The 11382-nt window shown below is 44.3% G+C and overlaps 1 protein-coding gene across 1 annotated transcript in view; it reads right to left on the bottom strand.

The window, feature by feature from the left end:
- Positions 1–5594: 5594 nt before the first annotated feature.
- The window catches only part of SLC39A13 (solute carrier family 39 (zinc transporter), member 13), a 24457-nt gene continuing 18669 nt past the window's right edge, over positions 5595–11382 (bottom strand). The window contains exons 8-11 of the mRNA XM_015415663.1: positions 11131–11181; positions 9611–9743; positions 9396–9495; positions 5595–6334 (exon numbers count right to left, since the gene is read on the bottom strand). Of these exons, the coding sequence (XP_015271149.1) occupies positions 6259–6334; positions 9396–9495; positions 9611–9743; positions 11131–11181 (360 nt within the window). The 3' untranslated portion in view covers positions 5595–6258. The remainder of the gene's footprint in view (positions 6335–9395; positions 9496–9610; positions 9744–11130; positions 11182–11382) is intronic.

The raw sequence follows: 11382 nt of genomic DNA, 5'->3' as shown, positions 1-11382 counted from the left end.
TTTTTTATTTCAAAGGGGTGTTTGATAAATTCAGGGAAGGCAGTTGTTAGTAGAAATAACTATTGGTCATGTCAGCTAAATAGAGTCGCATATCCTGTACAAGTCTGTTGTCCCAGCTACCAGTTGCAAGCTCCAAGCCAGTAGCAGCCCTGCTTTTATGCTTCTCAGAAATACCTAACTAGCCGGGTGCCTATTCTGTTTAGCCTTTTTTAGACAATGGATTTGCCCTTTGCTCTAGCCATCCCTTGCAGGAGAGAAAGAAACATGCTAATAGATGGACAGTCTGGCCTTGCAGCAGGTCACTGGAAATGTGGTCCCTTTGAGCCAGAAGCAGAACAGGTTCTTTCTATGACCTGTTCTAGAGTAGTAGTCACATTCTGGTTCACAATAAATAAAAGTCCACACTCAGATTTCTTTTCTTTCTTTTTTTAATTTCATCTCTATTGCCTCCATGCAAAATAGATCAATACAGATGAAGGAAGATGCACAGAGATAGTGAAAAAATAAAGCTAGAAAATAGAATTCTCTCTGCATTGCCTGAAGTGACAGATGCTGTGGTGATGTTAACTGTACTCCCTTCACCCACATACACAGCCCATCCTGGTGCCCAAATGCAGCAGTGGGGCGAAGTGGCGTCTCCCCTCAGGCCATGCACTGCACCCCTTTAGATGTACCTCCCAGAATCTGGACACTCAGTACAAGCCTGGCTTGCCAGCCAACAGCAACTGCTGAGATTAACAAATCAATGTCACCCACTTTGCATTCCTGAACAGTGAGCAGAAAATGCCTGCTGGAGCTTTTGCAGCCTATGCCAAACCCAACACTGATGCACAACACACACACACACACCTGAGCTTCTGGGCAGCCATCCTGGGCATGCAGAGAGGCCTCTTACCAATGCCAACCAGATACATTCTTGGAAAGCACTGCACACTGTATCCTGCACAGGAATTCTGCTTGCTCCAGGGCAGGACTTTACTAGCACCTCATCACAGCCAATCAGACACCAAGCCCTCCAGAATGACTAATGATTCAGGATGGCTGAAAGTAGGAGGAGTGTGTGGGGGGTTTGGAATGGGGCTTTCCTGAAGTGGAATGCCTTTCAGAACAGCCATCAGGCAAAGGCATCTCTACAGAGACTGAAATGGCACTTTTTGTGGTTAAAATCCATGAAGCAGATTAGCTGCCCTCACAGCTGTGTCCTGGAAATATGATGGAAGCTCTCCTCTGAGTGAGAGGAATACTTTAGCCAAATATCACAATACAGCCCAGAGGCAGTACTTCTGGCCACCACTATCCATTTCCATTCTAATGAGGCAAGTAGTAAGGGGAGATACATATGAATAATTATAAGCACCTCTGGAACTCTGAAGAGTTACCACCTCAAAATGACCCTTCTTTAGCTTTTACCTCCCCAGAGTTGAATGCGGATACCTTAGTGGAAAAGGGTTCCCGTATAGGTGGAGATGGCACTGAGGAGAGCTTATTAGCATCTTTTGGTCCCCTTCCAATTAAAGAACAGGACAACATGTTACAGAGATTACAAAGGCTGATTACCACCTTACCGACATCAAAACACAAGCCGATCATAAATCAGATGAACAGTCCTGTTTAGTCGAGATGCCTTCAAACAGGCTTTTGTGGGCTATCTCTGCAATTGAGTCCATTTGGTCACAGGTTTTTTGACAACACAGAAGAAGAAGAAGAAGAAGAAGAAGAAGAAGAAGAGATTGGACTTATAGCCCGCCCTTCACTACCCAAAGGTGTCTCAGAGCGGCTTACAAACTCCTTTCCCTTCCCCTCCCCACAACAGACACCCTGTGAGGTGGTGATCCAACTTTTAAGGGAAAAATGACTGAGAATATTATCCTGGAACATGACTGGGTGGGCTGCCAGGTCAAGTGATGTAAAAAAAATTCTGAGTAGATGTGACCTAATATTACTTCAGGAAACATGAAGACTTAAGTTTCTCTCTCTGGTTTTACCTCATATTTTTTACCTGCAGCCAACACTGGGGAAAATGGAAGGCATTCTGGAAGGCTGATTTGTTTGATCTCACTAAACCTTAAAGTGAAGGTTACTGAGTTACCTAACAGTCTTCCCTACGTGATGGCATCACTACTGGAGTTTAAGGAATTTGCTATAATTTTGGTGAATATCTATCTCCCACCATATGTTCATAAATCCAAGATCTCCCAGTGTTGGACCCAGTTAGAGGTCTACTTGGGAGTGTTTGGCCTGGATTCATCCTGCGACCACACCACTTTTGACTGGAGACTTCGATGCTAGAGTTGGGGAGACAAATGAAGACCTTTTTTTGAAATGTTACAAAACTCAGGCTCGTCCAGAGGTGGTGGGTGGTACATGAGGTGAGCCAACACCAATGCTGACCCTGCTGACAGTACAGAGCACAGCCAGGCAGCTGTACCAATAAAGATTCTGGCTAGTTTACAGTCTATTAACCATTTGTGCTGCAGATGCACTTCAACAGTGGGGAGATAAGCATCTCAGCTACTGCAGCGAGAGGCAGCAACATCAACGGCACAACCCCCCTAAACAAAATGAGTTGAAGTTACACCCTGAGCAAAACAACTGGGACCTCACTGCAGCCACTCTAAGCTCATCTCATTCAAAGGCTGAAATGTCCTAAAAACACATCTCAAAACTCTGCAATCAGGAGCTTCTCCAGGACAACATACAAATGGTTTAAGCCTCCCCTGATTTAAATAAGGGCACAGCCACAAAACAGACAAAGAAGTGGATAAAGCATTCTTCACTGTCCTTGGGGAATGGCAGGTCTATGATCTCTAACAAAGTTCTCAGCACCTCACCAAACTAAAATTCCTGCACTAAAATCCCATGATCCTCTGCGAGAAGCCAGGGCAGTTAACTAATATAAAACCAATACGATTTGTTAATTGTTAAACCTTGTAAAAGATTATAGGACTGCCATTCCCCAAGGGGAAATGAACAATGCTTTAGCTGCTTCTAAGTCTGTTTTGTGACTGTGCCCTTATTTACATCTGTTATGGGTAAGCAAACACAGCTTGGCTGGTAGAATACACTTCCATCCAGTAAGTGGTGGAGAATGAGCACCGATATGTTCTTAAGGTCTCTGAGGAAGGGACACCAGCGGGAGGAAAATAGTCTTCAAAAAACCTTTGTGCTCTTTGGTCCCTCTCCCAACAGAACCATGAATCAATTGAATGGTCAGTCTGGGTTGGGAGGGTCGGGGAGAAACTTACACCTCCCAGGCAGTGTTCCCTCTAAGCTGAGTTGGTGTGTGCTAGCTCACAGTTTTTTAGCTTCCAGCTCACACATTTTTGTCTTAGCTCAGGAAGGAGGGCTCCAGAGCAAACTAATTTATGCAGCAGCCAAATGGCTTGCTCACAACTTTAATGCCGGTAGCTCACAGAGTAGAATTTTTGCTCACAAGACTCAACAGCTTAGAGGGAACATTGCTCCCAGGGGAAGGTGTTAAGTATCTTTAAGCCCAAGGATGGGAGCCACTCTCTTCCCAAGAGCCCAGAATGAAAAAGAACACTGATAAAATCCACAAACGAAGGAACATGTCAGTATTTGTAACTGTTGTACCCTACTGGTCTTAAAGCAAACAACTTATTCCAGTTTCTCTTTTCCCAATCAGAATGTAAAAGGGCTTGATTTTTCAAAGCAATTATCCCATTCAGAACTGCAGGCTGAGCCACTCCAGAAAGCCCTAGAACGATTTAGTGAAGATGCTCTATTCTTATTTCAGAATTTTAAAAAAAAACCCCTCAGCACCCACACAAAAGGATGTTTGATTTATGCAAGGATTTGTGTGCCAGGTTAGGAGATGCTGGTTCAGTTCCACTGTAGCTGACTGACCCCAAGAGCAGCACAGCTGCGCTCCAGCATGAGCCAAAGCCCAATCTATCAGCACTGCCTGAAGCACGACCCCTCCACGCCTCCAGGACGGCACACCTACAGCACAAACACCCCACAGACAACACCCAGCAGCACTAAAGTTGGGAACAGCAGCAAAACCTTGCGCCGATGTTCTCTAGGAGTGTTAAGGGGAAATGGGGCAGAGCAGCAGCTCTCTAACCACTTGGCAGTGAACGATGTCACTGCTGCAATGTTGCTACTGCAGTGCACAGTTGCGGTGGTATGGCTTTTCTTCAACCCAAAGGATGGAGGCTGCCTGTCAAACCGGAGCACCTCAAGAAAGGCTAAGAGCTGAGCACACCAACTGGGAAACACAAGAGAAGACACCGAAGAAGAGGCTAGCCATTTCCAATGTCAAGCAAGTTTGGGACTTGTTTCTAACGTGATGCATTAAAAAACTGCCACAAGGGTTCCAAGCAGACCACCCCAGAAGCCAAACTGTAATCAGGGCTCTGGAGATAACTGTGATTGGGACTGTCCCGCGCAGGGACAGAAAAAGGGTGTAGAACTCATGTGGAGAGAACAGGAGTGGGCCAGGATGTAAAAATGGCCACCCCAGCCACGTCAAGCTGAAGCTGAGCAGCCCTTCCCCTGCTACAAGCCAGCACTGCTGCTCAGTGGGCCTGACCATGGTCATTAGGTCACCAACAGCACCGTCCCCTAAGCTGGATGCAGAACAAAGTCTGAGTCCAGTGGCACCTTTAAGACCAACAAAGTTTTATTCAAGCTATAAGCTTTTGTGTGCAGGCACACTTCTTCAGAACACACAGAAGCTTCTACCTTAAATAAAACTTTTGTTGGTCTTAAAGGTGCCACTGGACTCGAGCTTTGTTCTGCTGCTTCAGACCAACATGCCTGCCCACCTGAATCAAGCTGGAAGCAGTGCAGGAAGAGACCGTTGGCGAGGCGACACCAACTGCCATTGCTAATAAGAGGTCTGGGCCAAGTGGCTTGGGCAGAACTGCTGGATCCTGGATCGACTTGCTCCCGGCCACCAGTCCACCCCTGCGAGAGAATCTCTAGTTCTTAAGGCTGAAAGTGCCTGGGAAAATCTCCTAATTGTGGGGCTGAGCATCCCCCTCCCCAGCAGCATTTCTTTGTGTCACGCTGACACTTCAGTGCCTTCGGATGGCACTATGCCCCTCCTTGCTAGCTGCAGAACCAGGATAAGTTATTTAAAAAATAGACAATTATATGCACATTTGCTTGAACAGGTTGCAGAAATCCCTCTTGCTTGGCATAGCATTCGGGCAATCCTGCCCAGAGTAATTCTTGTTTAAAAAAAAAACAAAAAAAAGCATGGAATATGCACAGCACAGGTGATTATCAGGAATTCACAGCTCCTTCTTCTTCCCACTAAGTAGTTCTAACTGTGCTGGAGACCTTTTCAGCTCTTATTCTGCAAGTGTCCTAGCAAGTTCCTGAGCTTGCCTTTCTCCTTCTAATGGCTTTGCATGTGCAGCTATCTCCTCACTAGAAATGAGAATGTTTTCTCATGCCCACCACATGGCAATGGGAGAACACAGGACTTGCTTATTGCTCAAGTAGCTCCCAAGTGAGCTAAAGGAATGAGAAATGTGACACAGCAGCCAAACCTGCATCAGAGCAACCTTCTGACCCAAAAAGAGAAGAAACTCTTCCCAGTTTAAGCTGTCTGTTTTGCAAGGTACACAAGATCTTTGGTGGTGATACTGAAGAGGCCCACTGTCAGTAGCTGCTGCTTACAACATAAAGGTGGCCTTAGAGACACCCAAGACGGGCTGACCTCAGTCCAACAGGGTGGTCATTTACCAGCTGGGGAATCAAGCAATGGATGGCCTTTGACCATAAGTTCTGCAAAGTAACTGGGCTTCCATGAGATCCACAGTATGGAACATGCTGGCCCTTTGAACATTCTTTCCTACATCATTAAGCCTGGGCTGGAGGTAAGCCTTCCTTCATCCAGATGTCACGGATCTTGCATTTCTGTCAGCTCCCACATTTCGTCCACACAATTCCAGTTCACGTCTAGACCATGATGCAGCACTGTCTGTTCCTCCCAACAGCAGGTCCTCTTGTCACTGCTGCCTTTTCTTTAAATTATTTAGTGTTTAAAAAAATAGAAACTCCTCTATTTCCTAAAAAAAATTGGAAGTCAGTCTGCAACACTTAAAAAAACAAGAGTCCAGGATTTTCCAATATACCTTTCCTCATTTGCCGCATGTAGCAGCAGGTGGAGCTAGAGGCACACAATGAAAAGAAACAGAATCCATGAGTGTCCCTTATTGCTTTGTAACCGCTCAGAACAAAGGCATCTTGGGGGGGAGCAGCAGAAGGCAGCCTGTGCAGCAGTCAATCTGCAGTGAACGAGAGAAGCACCATGACGGTGATGCCTGTGCAGAGGAGGAGAACTTGCTGCACCGAGTTCCTAAGCAAAAGGGAGAAAGAGAGAGAGAGAGAGTGTTCAGGCTGAAGACCAGGCACAGTCTCCATTGCTGTCTATTAAGACCCCATCTCATCATTGAAAAGTTACTTTCTAACACAATAAGAACAATAAAGGCACTTAAAAGCATAAAACTAAAAAGCACTAAAAACACCATCATCAGCACATGTAAAAAACTGACACTGTTCTTTTATGCAGACATCACAACTAAAGCTGTGTTTGTGACAAGCAGAAATGCAGCTTGCTACACTCCTCCCTTCCCAAGTGGAATGTGATGCTTTCATTCTGGTTCCGAACCCCAGATGGTGGGGAGGAATCACACTCCAATTGGCCCACATACCCATGTTTGGACACCCCAGAAAACTGGGCTTCGACTGAAGTTTTCCAAACCCCAAGATGCTTTCAATCATACTCCACATTCAAAGGGAGGGAGGAGAGAGAGGAGCATGCAACTACAGAAACAAGCTGCATTTATTTCATGCCTGTCAAAAAAAAACATGTTTGCTGAGACTTCTGAATGTAATCTAAGTTCCAAAAGCCCAGAAGAACAACAAAGCTTTGGCTTGTTTTTTAAAGTCACAATTAGCAGAGGAGGCCCTGCTCTTAAAGGACATTCATCTAATTTCTGACAAGAAGATGCTGGTTGCACAATGCTATCAGGAGAGCTCAAACACAGATTCCACAAGAAAGGATGTTAAGGCAGACTGAAGACAGTGTTGGTATCTTCAAGAATAGCACCAATGTGTTTAATTTCACTTCAGAATAAAGTCAGCACTGATGAAACATAGTCAAAGCGGCCAGAACAACTAACAGCTATGTTTTATACCAAACGACATTTCCAAGAAGAACCCCACAAATTTACTGTGCTCCACCTATTCTTGATCCCCCTTTTCCCTTTCCCCCAAGATATTACCTCTCTTTACTCCTCTCTTATACCACTCCCTTGTGCCTGCATCATAATGGACCATGCAGCAGGTCTCAAGTTCAGCCCCTGCCATCTTCAGTGGAAAGGTCACAGGTAGCAAGTGCTAGGAAATGCCACTCTCACCTGAGACCCTGCAGAGCTGCTATCAGCCAGAATAGGCAACACTTAGCTAGATGGTCTTGGGTACAAAGCATCTTTGTGTCAACTGACATCCCAACACAGTTCCCTAGAACTCAGGCTAGGATGTGAACACACACAAAGACTTGCACTGAGAGTCCCTGGGGAGACCTCTTCTTGGTGCAGCCAGCCTCTTCCACTTGAGCTGTGCCATTTGCATATCACTAAATATAGTTCCTTGAAGACCTATCTGGGTCCTAAATGTTGCAAACATTTTTGAACACATGCCAGTTGAGAGCACAAAGGTAGTCACTGAACATGGTAAGAAGAAAACAGTAGAATGTGCAGAGTTACAACAGCAAAGGAGAAACAATTCACATAACATCAAGTCTAATTATTTCATTTATCCATTGTTTTCTCAGTGGAATGCAATTTTCCTTACTCTCTACGCTGAGATTTTCCAAGTCAGTTGTTACCTGGTGAAGTGGGCTCTGGCCCATGAAAGCTTTTGTCATCAGACTGTAAAGAAAAGATGGGAACAATACACTGAAGAACTATACAGAAGAGAAGAAAGGATGACAGATCCCTTCCAACAAGAAACCTTTGAAAAAGAGCCTGCAATTTTAGAAAGTGAAGTGAAAGCTGCACTGAAAGCAACTGGGAGAAACAAATCACCAGGGGTAGATGGATATTAATAAAGATATTTCAAGCTACAGCAATGGAGTCCATCGAAGTCTTAACAATATGCCAACAAATATGGAAAACAAAACAATAGCCCACAGACTGGAAACAACAATCTACATTCCAATTCCAAAAAGGGGATATCAAGGACTGTGGCAACTATTGAACCATTGTATTAATTTCTCATGCAAAAAAAAATCAATGCTCTAAATCTTACAACAAAGTCTGCTACCATATATGGAACAAGAAATGCCACATGTTCAAGCTGGATTCAGAAAAGGAATAGGCATTCGAGATTACACTGCAAATTTACATTGGTTACTGGAACATATGAGAGAATTTCAGAAGGAAATCAACTTGTGTTTTACAGATTACAGCAAAACTTTTCTGTGGATCATGAAAAGCTATGGTCGGCATTAAAAGAAATGGATGTGCCACAATATCTGATTGTTTTGATGCATAACATGTACTCTGGACAAGAGGCTACAGTTAGGGCAAAATATGGAGAAGCAGAATGGTTTCCAATTGGTAATGGTGTCAGACAAATAGTTTATCTCCCTATTTCTTCAACTGGTCTGCAGAACAAATCATAAGGAAAGTTAGATTAGATTTAAATGAAGGTGGAGTGAAAACTGGTGGAAGGAACATTAACAGTCTGAGATATGCAGATGAGACCACTTTACTGGCAGAAAATAGTGAAGACTTGAAATAACTACTGATGGAGGTTAAAGCAGGATGTGCCAAAACAGGATTACAGTTGAACATCAAGACAATGACAACTACTACTACACAACTTTAAGGCTGACGATGAAGAAATGGAAATTGTTCAAGATTTCCTGTTCTTTGGCCCAATCATAAACCAAAAGGGAGAATGCAACCAAAAAATCAGAAGGAGATTGAGACTGGGAAGGGCAGCCATGAAAGAGCTAGAAAAGATTCTGAAGATAATCCATACAATAGTATTCCCCATTACTATGCATGAGTGTGAACACTGGACAATGAAGAAAGGTGACAGGAGGAAAGTTTAATCCTTTGAAATGTGGTACTGGAGGAGAGTTTTACAGATACCATGGACCACTAAAAAGACAAGCAAGTGAGTTCTAGATCAAATCAAGCCTGAATTCTCCCTAGAAGCTAAAGGCTATCATACTTTGGTCGCATTATGAAAAGATAAAAGTCACTGGAAGAGACAATAACGCTAGGAAAAGTTGAAGGCAGCAGGAAAAGAGGAAGATCCAAAATGAGACAGATTGGCTCAATAAAGGAAGCCACAGCCCTCAGTTTGCAAGACCTGAGCAAGGCTGTTAATGATAGGACACTTACCAGGGATTTTTCTCCTCCAGAAGATCAGGAACAACATTTACCAAGGCGATGTACAAAAATCCCCCGGAGGTAAATGGAAGAATCCAAGCGATGGTTTCCCCTGCAGGAAGAGTACAAATTGCACCTGTGACGGTGAGGTGGCAGAAGGCAGTTGCAAGCAAACAGGACAGGAAAGGAATGAAGATTTGGCCGCTCACCAACCACCTTGGTCTTACCTGTCCCTTTAGGAGACTGAGCACAGATTGCAAAGCAAGCTCCTAAAACTCCCCCTAGAGCTGTAGAAAGCTGCAACTTGGCTGCACTCCAGCGATCAAACCCAGCACGAAGGAGGATAGCAAAGTCTCCCACCTAGAGAAACAGCAAAACAGGCTATGAGAGGTTGGCAGGACTGTAGGACAAGGGACCAGTGAATGTGATTTCTGAATGTGATTTCTGATATTTCTCTTGACATACAGAATGCCAGCTGCCACTGTGCCTTATTAGCATTTAGCCTAGCAAGAGGAGATTTAGAACGGAATCAATTAGAGTATTATTTTTAATGGTTAAAGGTCCTTTTTTAGAGGCAGAAAATAATAGAATGGAATGTATACTTTGAAATTATAAGCTTCCCAGCTGAAGGACATCTTACAGCAAAGTTATGAGATGGAAAGACTCTGAATGTTCCCAAAATAATATCTTTCTTCACAGAGCTAAGCTGTATGCTTCTTATCAGGGAACTCCCCATTTTTAAGTTAAAACAAATAAGTCAGGAATGATGCCAAAAGAAGGCCCCTTTGTTCATTGCTGTTCTCCACTGTTCCGGGACCAGATAAGCAGACGTAATTACTGACACTTATGGTCAACAAAGGAATATGCCAATAGAGAAGTGCCAGCTCAAATGATGCTCTGATGATGATACCTGTTGGACACCAATTAGGGATTACATTCTGTGTAAACTGTCATGATGTCATTTGGGATATAAGATCTATTGCTCTTCCTGATTGGGGCAGAATACAGCTTGGTGTTACTGGGTGCCAAGGTATCCAGTCCTGTATTTTCCTGATTATTGCAATAAACAGATATCTGTCCTCTCCCTGGACTCCAACCATGTGTTCCTTATTTGGCCCCGGGAGCACACGGGGCACAGATTTGTGCATGAGGACCACACTGAAGCTCAACATAGTTGCAAACTATGGGACTTCTAACCCCCCCCCCTGGTATAATGGTTAAACAGAACCGCTGAATACCAGTTACTAGGACCAGGTAACAGGGAAAATGATGGTCACCAAGCTTTGCTTGTAGACCGGGGGGGGGGGCGACACACACACTGAACCAGCTGCTCTCGTGTTCTCTGCCAATATTGCCATTTTCACTTCCCCTTCCTGCATAAGTAACCAATATTAACATTCCTAGTTTCCCAGTTAAACACGAGGACAGGTCTCTGGACAAGGAAAACAAGCAAAGTCGTATGCTCCAGCTTTATAGGAAGGAATAGCTCTTCCAAGTCAAATGGCAGGTGAGAAGAGATATTAACCTTTCATCATCTCCACCACCACCATGAGGATTTCTTCACATCGTTATTTTGCTTTTGCTTTCCTACCCTCGCCCCATTGTGAAAATTGAGATTGGAAGACTCTTGCATTTACAGTCCAAAGCTCCTGAACTAGGCACTGAAGGCACTATACAAGCCCATGCACTCCTCCAGACAAAGCCATTTGTTCCACTTCTCAGCAAGCACATTATAGTCCTCACTCACCTCATGGGGTATTTCATGCAGAAGGATTGCCATGGTGGTCAGGAGCCCGACCTATAGGCAGTGACAAAAACATGGGATAAGACAGCCGCTCCCAGGACTCCCAGACCCTTCCTCATACTGACTGCATTTGAGTCAAAGGGATACTGTGCTCACATGCATAGTGAACAGCACAGTTCCAGTGCTCAAAGCACTGAATGCAAATTAGCAGAAGGTTTCAAGGGCTTTTGGTGTGAGATTATAAGGGAGGATACG

This window comes from Gekko japonicus, unplaced genomic scaffold (genome assembly GCF_001447785.1).
Source record: "Gekko japonicus isolate JY-2015 unplaced genomic scaffold, Gekko_japonicus_V1.1 scaffold2116, whole genome shotgun sequence".
Taxonomy (NCBI): domain Eukaryota; kingdom Metazoa; phylum Chordata; class Lepidosauria; order Squamata; family Gekkonidae; genus Gekko; species Gekko japonicus.
This window is presented reverse-complemented; position numbering and strand designations above follow the sequence as displayed.